Genomic DNA, 8,898 nt, shown 5'->3' on the forward strand with positions numbered 1-8,898 from the left:
TATTATATTAATAATTAGGATCTATAAATATTTGTGTTAATTATTTTTCACTTTTTAATATCACAAATATGTACATATATATAATATATATAATACTAATGTGTATTATTTTTTTTGTGTATTATTTTTTTTTTGTGTATTATTTTTTTTTTTGTGTATTATTTTTTTTTGTGTATTATTTTTTTTTTGTGTGTTTCTTTTTCACTTTCATAATTTTGAATTAAAACTAGTGGTGATATATAATTTTTTTTTCTTATGCAATTTTTTTTTATATGATAAAAAGAAAAATATTCATAAAACGTTTTTATATATTTAGGATTTAATTTTTTTTTTTTTTCTTGCTCTATTAATTGGATAAAATAATTCTTGATTGAAAAATATAAAATTCTCTCTTTGTACTTTTTTTTTTTATTCATATAACTATTTTTAACATTTAAGCACAATTCAAACTTTTTATTGTATTTTATATAATTTTTTTTTTTTGGTGATCTTAAAGACATATTTGTAGATTTATTTATCTGACGATTAGTTGGAACACCACTTATTTTATTATTGTGTGCATTTACATTTTCATTTATGTCTTCATTTATATTTTCATTTATATTACCATTACTTTTTATCATTTTTATATTTTTGATTTTCCTTTTTCTCATAATATTATTGGTGTATTCATTTTTTTTATATTTTATTAAGCTTAATAAAAAGAGGTTCCAATTCTTAATATCATATAGTTCATTTCTCCTTAAAAAAATTATATTATATATATATTTGTAGGCGTCTTTCTGGATACACTCCTTATATATATTTCTACTATTATTATTTGAAGTTATTAAATATATTAATAAACACAAATGTTTCATATCACTTGAGGGAATTAAATATTTATGAATATTTATAAGAATACATATTTTAATTTTATGAAACGTTTTAAATTCATTTAAAAAATCAAATATATTACAAATATCTATTTGTTTAAAATAATGATAATTTTGTATCTTATCAAAAATTTGTAATATAATATTTAAGCTATCTAGTAATAGTTCATTTTTCTTTTTTTCTATCAATATATTTGTATTATTTTCAGATAAAAACTTAGATGATAATAATAAATCCTTATTATTATGATAAGTTATATTTTGTTTCAGAGCTCTTTTATATAATGAAATACATGAAAGTAGATATGTAAAATTATTAATATAATTATTTATATCTTCTTTTTTAATTAAATTTAAGAATTCTAAAAAAAAATTCCTTTCAAAAAGTTCATTGAAAAATAAAGTAGAATTCAATAAGAAACTTGAAATTATTTTTATTACATATTCATAAAAGTGTATTTTATCAACTTTATTTTCTTGTCCACATTTTATTATTTCATATAAAAGATATTCATAATATTTTTTGTCATTAATTATTTTTTCTTTCAATGGTGGGAAACTTAAAACATCTCTTGTTAATCTTAAAAATATATCTCTATTGATATTATTATGAAGTGAAATATAACACATAAATAATTGTTCTATTTTGTAATTATATTTATCATTCTTTTCATATTCCTTCTTTTTTTTTGTTTCATTTTTTATATATTTCTTGAATTTATGGATATATTTTGAAAGTTTAAAAACTGTGGAGTTTACATCATACAAATAAATATTCTTCTCAAATCGTTCATGACACAAATTTATATTATAATTGAAAGCTACATATAAATTTAAACTTTCTTCTTTATAATTGTATTTTTTCTTTTTAATACTTGATGATATAATATTTCTATATTGACATTTTAAATAATCCTTCTTTAAATATTGTAGCCTTTTCCTTATCATTTTTTTTTTTTCCTTTTTTTCATATCTTAATTCTAAAAAGGAAATATACAAAAAAATATTAATAAACTTACATATTTTAACAAAAAAATAAAAAAATTAAAAAAAAGTAAATTGAAAAAAACAATTTTGTTTTTTTGAATGAACTGAAATTGAAATAGTTTCCCCAATTGAATATTTTAAAATAAGTGGATTCAATAAATAACACATAAAGAACAAAAAAAAAAAAAAAAAAGGAATAGAATAAAATAAAATAAAATAAAAGGAAAATAAAATAAAATAAAATAAAAATAAAACAAAATAAATTAAATTAAATTAAATTAATTTGAAATTAAGACCCTAAATAATATACCTATTATAACATAAGTATATATTTTTAATATTAACATATACATTAAATTATATATATATATATATATATATATAATAATATATATACTTTTGAGTATAATTTTTTTGATTTTCTTGTTATGGAAATATAAAAAAAAAAAAAAAAAAATTTTTTTTTTAATAAATATTTATGGATTAAAATTAAAGTTCATAATCTTTTAATTTAGGTTACACATTTTATTAGTATAAATCCAGTTTGTGTTATTAATTAATTTTTTTTTTTAGAAAATGGGTTTATAGTATATATATTTGATCTTTTCACATTTCAAAAATAAAATGAAAATTATTTTACTTTATTTTAATTATTAAAAATGTAACAATGCTATTTACGAAGATTTATTTGTTGTTTGTATTTGTCCTGTACCTTGTTTCTGCTTTTATAAAACGTCAATGGGCTCCTAATAATTACGTAAAAAAAGAAAATAAACACATACAAATATAAATCAGATATATATAAATTAATATATATATATATATATATATATATAATTGTATACGTTAATTTTTTTTTTTTTTTTTTTATTCATTTATTGGCATATCATAATTTCCATACATATTATTTTTCAGATATACTTTAAGACAGATACATATTATAAAAGGAGAAAAAAGAAGATGCTACAATTTAGAGTTAAAAACCATAAGGATAATGATATTGATCCTTACATACCTTATATTTATAAGGACATAGCACCTATCCTAAAGGAATATGCCGATGATGTACATATGAACAAATATATAATAAATATAAATATAAATATATATATATATATATATATATATATGTATATATATATATTACGTATACACATTTTTATTTATTCATATATATTACATAATCCTAATTCTCTTTTTTTTTTCATAGGAATATTCTTACAAACAACTAGTCAATGCATATTTTCCAGAAACAATAGAAAGGGAAAAGAAAATGAAAACTGAAGGCAAAAAATATTTTACAAATTTGAAAAAAATGGAAGAGCAAAAAAAATCATTAGAGGATTCAAAAGAAAAATCAGATGATGCAAAAAAAAAAATTGATGGTTCAATTAAAAAGTCACATAAATCGGTTAACAAATCAGATGAATTGGTTAACAAGTCAGATGAATCGGTTAACAAATCAGATAAGGACAATAAAAAATTAAATTCCATTGAAGATGTTGAAATAGCCATGCATGAAAAACTGATAAAAAACGACGTAAGCAATTTTGAGCATATCAGTGATATTAAAGACCATAAAAAGAAAAACAAAATATTAGATGATACATATAATGTTATTGAAGATTCATTAAAAGATATTTATATGAATTCAAATGTAAATAAAGAAGAAGATACCAATAATATAAATTACATTGAGTTAGCTAAAAAAGAAAAAAATATGTTATACGACAAATTAATTAATAATCATTCTATGGTAAATGATAGCAATACATTCGATTTATTTGGAGTATTTTATGACAATAAAAATTATAAAGATGAAAAAAAATTGGCTGCGGAAATGAATAAGATAATTAATTTAGAACCTTTCAAAAGCAATAATGATAGTAATTTATTAGAAGTTATTGATACAATTTTAAAAAAAAATAAGATTCCTATACATGTTCGTAATTTTTTAATGAAGTATAGAGATATTGCAAAAAAAATTTCTGATGAGAATGAAAAAAAAAATAAAACACAATCAACGTCTGAAGAAAATGATTATACAGATAATGATATAAACATTTTTAATACAAATGATAAAGAAAAAGATGAAAAATATAAAGAGTTTCTAAAGGATTTAAATAAAGTTATTATGAGTATACATAATAATTTAAATAATGAGAAATTATTAAAAAGAGAATATAATTTTCTAGATGAATTATATGAAGACTATAAACATCATCTTAAAAAAATGCACGTTAAGAGAAATAAATTACAACCACAAAGAAATAATTATGATTTTTTAACATTCTTACATGAACATTATGAAAAATATTATTTTTTAAAATATGGACAATTCGATTATAATTTTAATGAAAAAATAAATGAAATAAAAAAGAAAATTGAAAAGGATGAAGAACAAAAAAAACAAGAATTAAATGTACAACCAATAATAGATCATGATACAACAAATGAAAATAAAAATGTTGATATTGACAATAATAATAATAATAATAATAATAACAAATTTCACAGTGATAGTAAAAAAAATGGGGATAACGATAATATAAATGACCGATTATCTATTCATGAATTTCAACCAACAATTAGTTCTATTCACAATAATAATAATAAAAATGAGAGTATCAATGAAATAAAGGAATCTAAAAAATTAAAGAAACATATAATAATAGATATGATACGTAATTATGAAAAACAAATGTATGATATATACAAACCTGATAATTCAATAACAAATGAATACGGTTTTAATAATTATATTGATAATGAAAAATATGACAAAGAAATTAATTTAACTTTTAATAAATTTAGTATATTAAATTATGATAGTAAAGAAGAACCAAAAGAATATGAAAAATTATATGTTGGCAAATTAATTTTTGGTGAAATTTTTAAAATAGAAAATGATTTTGCATATGTGGATATTAATTATTCTTCTTATGCAGAAATACATGTAGATCAATTACCATATAATATTAGCAACATTAGAGATGTTTTTAAAAAGAAAGATAAATTAATTTTCGAGATATATAAAATGTATCCAGGAAAAATCTTATTAACTTTAAAAAATATCCAGAAAATTAATGACTTAAATAAAATATTATTATATAAAACACAAGGCACACCTTTTGATGTAAAAGTAGTCGCAATATTAAAAAATGGTGTAACTGTTACATATAATGATATTACATCATTTATACATATATCTGCATTATCATGTAAATATAAAATAAAAACAGAACAAGAAGAATTAGAAGAAAAAATTAATGAAGATGTTTTATTAAATAAAAAAATAAAAGTTTTCTGTACTGATATAAATAAATTAAATTTCTCTAATTTAATATATGAACAAAATGAACAGCTTAAAATTTTGAATGTATATGATGTTCTTGAAGTAGATATTATACATATTTCAAAATATGGTTTAATGGTAAAATATTTCGATGTTGTAGGTTTAATACATGTATCTGAGATATCTAAAAAAAAAGTGGATAATTTGAATGATTATTTTAAAATTAATGACAAATTAAAAGGAGTCATTGTAAACATAGATTATGATAATAAGAGATTTTCTATGTCCACCAAAATATTAGAAAGAGATGGAAAGAATATTATAGATCATGCATCCAAAATATATAGTGATATTCCAAATATTATAAGTGACATTAAAAAGAAAAACACTAACTTGAAAATGCATGATACAAATATTAAAAATCAACTGTTATCTTTAATAGATATATATAAAAGTGATAAAGAAAAAAAGGAAGATGCACGAACTAATGAGGATAACAAAAATGTGACTGTACAAATGGATGCAAATATGAAAGCAGGTCTCAATGAAATTAAAGAACATACAGAATTGACAACGCATGGACATAACAAGGAGAATATTAAAGATATAAACAATAAGGAAGATAACACTAATACAACAACTACTACTAATACTAGTAATAATAATAAAAATGATTATGATGGAGTTCCTACGGATAGTAGTTCAATTACTAAGAAAGATATAATAAAGGATTCTACAACAATAGGAAACAATATAGATGTAGAAAAAATAAAACAAAATGATGAATATATGTTTAATGAAAATGAATTGGATATATATGAAGATGAAGATGAAGACGAAAATGACGAAGACGACAAAGATGATGAAGAAAATTCAAAACTATCCATAGATATTCATAATCAGATGATTCCTTATTTATTAATGAAACAAGAACAAAATAAGAAGGAAGATCAAATAGAAGAAAAAGGGTATATTCATAAACATAAGGAATATATATATTTATTTATTTATATAAATATATATATATATATTTTTTTTTTTTTTACAGAGAAATTGTTTGGAACCTAGATGATGATGATTTTGTAAATTCTAATTCTCCCACTCAGAGTTCTCAATGTATAAAAAAATTGAATAAATATATGTATTCCAAAAACCATGCATCCTAATATGACATAAATGAATATATTACTACATATATATTTATATATATACATATATATATTTTTTTTTTTATTTAGTTCCGGAATATCAGTGGTCTTATTTGAATGATAAAAAGTGGATAAATTTTAGTTATTATATAAATAGAATTATGAATTATTATTTCCACATACATGATGATTATTTCACATATAAAGAGAAAAAGTAAGTACCTTCAAATGGTTGATGTATTTCAAATATATATATATATATATATATATATTTATTTATTTATTTATTTATTTTTATTTTTTAGTGTAACATATGAAATAAATTTTGCCAAAAATATAAGGCTCGATATTGGCACAGGATTATACAATAGAATACGAAAAATTAAAAAATGAAAATCCAGTTTTCAAAATTGAACAAAAAAAAAAAAATAAATAATAAATAAAGGATAAAATAAAATAAACAAATAAAAAAGAAAAAAAAAAAAAAAAATAGAAATAAAGGGGAAAATGATACACATTTAAGTGAAAAAGAATAAATTTAAATGGGGAAATCCATTTCTTTTCAATAAAAAATACATATATATATATATATATATATATATGTATATTTTTTTTTTTTTTTTGTTAATATTCTATTTCTTCGTCCAAGTCAGAATCTTCATATTCATTTTCGTCCATGTATTCTATATCATCACTAAAATGAATATCAGGCTGAATAAAAAAAAAAAAAAAAAAAAAAAAAAAGAGGAAATATTATATGTATAATGTATATATTTTTTCTTTTTATTAATATATATATATATATATTATAATTTTTTTTTTTGTACATACATATATCTATATATTTATTCGTTCACATATATATATAATATTAGCTATTTTTATTTTGTTTTATATTTGTTCATAAAAGAGTTTCTAAAAGAAATATCTTTTTGACAATCCTACGTATATAGATTTTTTTTTTTTAATTTTTTGTGCTTACAACTTTAGGGTATGCATAAAAATTACTGGATGCAGACATTTTCCATTTCTTTTTTAGTCTTTCAAATTTTGTAAAAACCTTTTTAGTCATTCTCATATTTTCAAAAAATAAAATAAATGATGAAGTATTTAAATCATTTTCTTCATTAGATTCATTATTTTTGTTTTCACTGAGTGAGGTAGATTCTTCTTGAATATTAATTAGAATATGATTTGGATTTGTTTGATTTAACTGATTAATATTATTATCACATATATGCTGCCTTAATGTTTTATTATCAGAATGTTCATTTTGTTTGGTTTCATAATTTTTTAATATATTATTCTTACTATAATTGATTTTAATAATTTTTTTTGGAAATATTTTGAGTGTAATTAAAAATGATTCAAACTCTTTAATAGATATATCTTTATGCCATCCACATGTAAATATTTTATATTTTGAAAAGATGGTTATATAATCTAGTTTTTCTGAACTTATAAATAAATTATTTTTTGAAGCAAATAAGAAGGATGTTCCATAAAATTCCGTAAGATGATATTTTTTTGCAACTGGATATTCTTGAATGGTGTGTATAATTATATTTGCATCTTTGATATTATTACATAATATATATGCACAATCACTTTGTATGCCATTTTTTTTAAATCTAAATATAATATTATTTAATTCTATACGTACATTACAAGCTGTATATATAATTTCGCTAAGCTCCTTTCTACCATAACAACTAGGTATATTTATAATAGTAACAATTTTATCTAAATTTTCAAATTTTGATATTCTTTTAATATCATCAGTAAATCTTAAAAAACGTTCACATTCTTCTACAAACTTTTCAATTTCATAATCATCACATAAATGTATTTTACAATCTTTAAATAATGTTTTTAATTTATAATATTCTTCTTTATTATAAATTATATTTGTTTTATCATCATTATTATTGGTAATATTTATTATATCTTTATTATCACTTTTATTGTTCTCATTTTCTTTTATTACATGTCCATTTTTTATATTATTTATTTTTACATTATCATTAAAATGTTCACTTTCATTTTGTTCCTCTTTCTTCTCAGTAATATCAAAATCAAAATTAAAGTTTTGCTTCTTCAAATTATCAATTAATATCATAATTCTACCTGTAGGTCTACATAAAATATTTTTCATAATGTGAATGTCATCTTTATTAATAGGTACTCCTTTTAACTCCATAAACTTCACAATTAAATCTTTTACACAATTTTCCCTTTTCACATTTTCAAATAATATACCTTTTTTTCTTAACAATTTAGAAACATTCAAATCACTACTAAAAAAGGATTTTATAACTCGATGCAATATCATTCCACTGTTATATTGAAAAAAAAAAGAAAAATTAAAAAAAAAAAAAAAAAAAAAATTAAATGAATAAAAAAATTAAATATACATAATATATTATAATAAATATATATTTACATTATATTTATATGGTATATAAATAAATATTTATATATATATATATATATATATATATATTTATTTATTTATATTATATTTAATTAATTTATAGAAAAATTATAGAATAATATCTGATATCACATATTTGAAAATAAATCAAAAAAAAAA

At 18.8% G+C, this 8,898-nt stretch overlaps 3 protein-coding genes across 3 annotated transcripts; 1 reads left to right on the forward strand and 2 right to left on the reverse strand.

The window, feature by feature from the left end:
• Nucleotides 1–158: 158 nt before the first annotated feature.
• On the reverse strand, nt 159–1,823 carry PGSY75_0811800 (hypothetical protein; the record flags this gene model as incomplete). The annotated part of the gene is made up of 1 exon (XM_018785245.1): nt 159–1,823. One exon carries the CDS (start codon nt 1,821–1,823, stop codon nt 159–161), a length of 1,665 nt encoding a protein of 554 aa, XP_018642212.1.
• A 706-nt stretch (nt 1,824–2,529) lies between these two features.
• PGSY75_0811900 (putative RNA-binding protein) lies at nt 2,530–6,698 on the forward strand (the record flags this gene model as incomplete). Its single annotated transcript, XM_018785246.1, has 6 exons — nt 2,530–2,619; nt 2,778–2,927; nt 3,073–6,125; nt 6,206–6,273; nt 6,396–6,519; nt 6,611–6,698. The coding sequence occupies 6 exons, from the start codon at nt 2,530–2,532 to the stop codon at nt 6,696–6,698; spliced, it is 3,573 nt and encodes a 1,190-aa protein (XP_018642213.1).
• A 231-nt stretch (nt 6,699–6,929) lies between these two features.
• Nucleotides 6,930–8,637, reverse strand: PGSY75_0812000 (hypothetical protein; the record flags this gene model as incomplete). Its single annotated transcript, XM_018785247.1, has 2 exons — nt 6,930–7,016; nt 7,288–8,637. 2 exons carry the CDS (start codon nt 8,635–8,637, stop codon nt 6,930–6,932), a joined length of 1,437 nt encoding a protein of 478 aa, XP_018642214.1.
• Nucleotides 8,638–8,898: the final 261 nt, after the last annotated feature.

The sequence above is a fragment of the Plasmodium gaboni genome, chromosome 8 (assembly GCF_001602025.1).
Source record: "Plasmodium gaboni strain SY75 chromosome 8, whole genome shotgun sequence".
NCBI classification, from domain to species: domain Eukaryota; phylum Apicomplexa; class Aconoidasida; order Haemosporida; family Plasmodiidae; genus Plasmodium; species Plasmodium gaboni.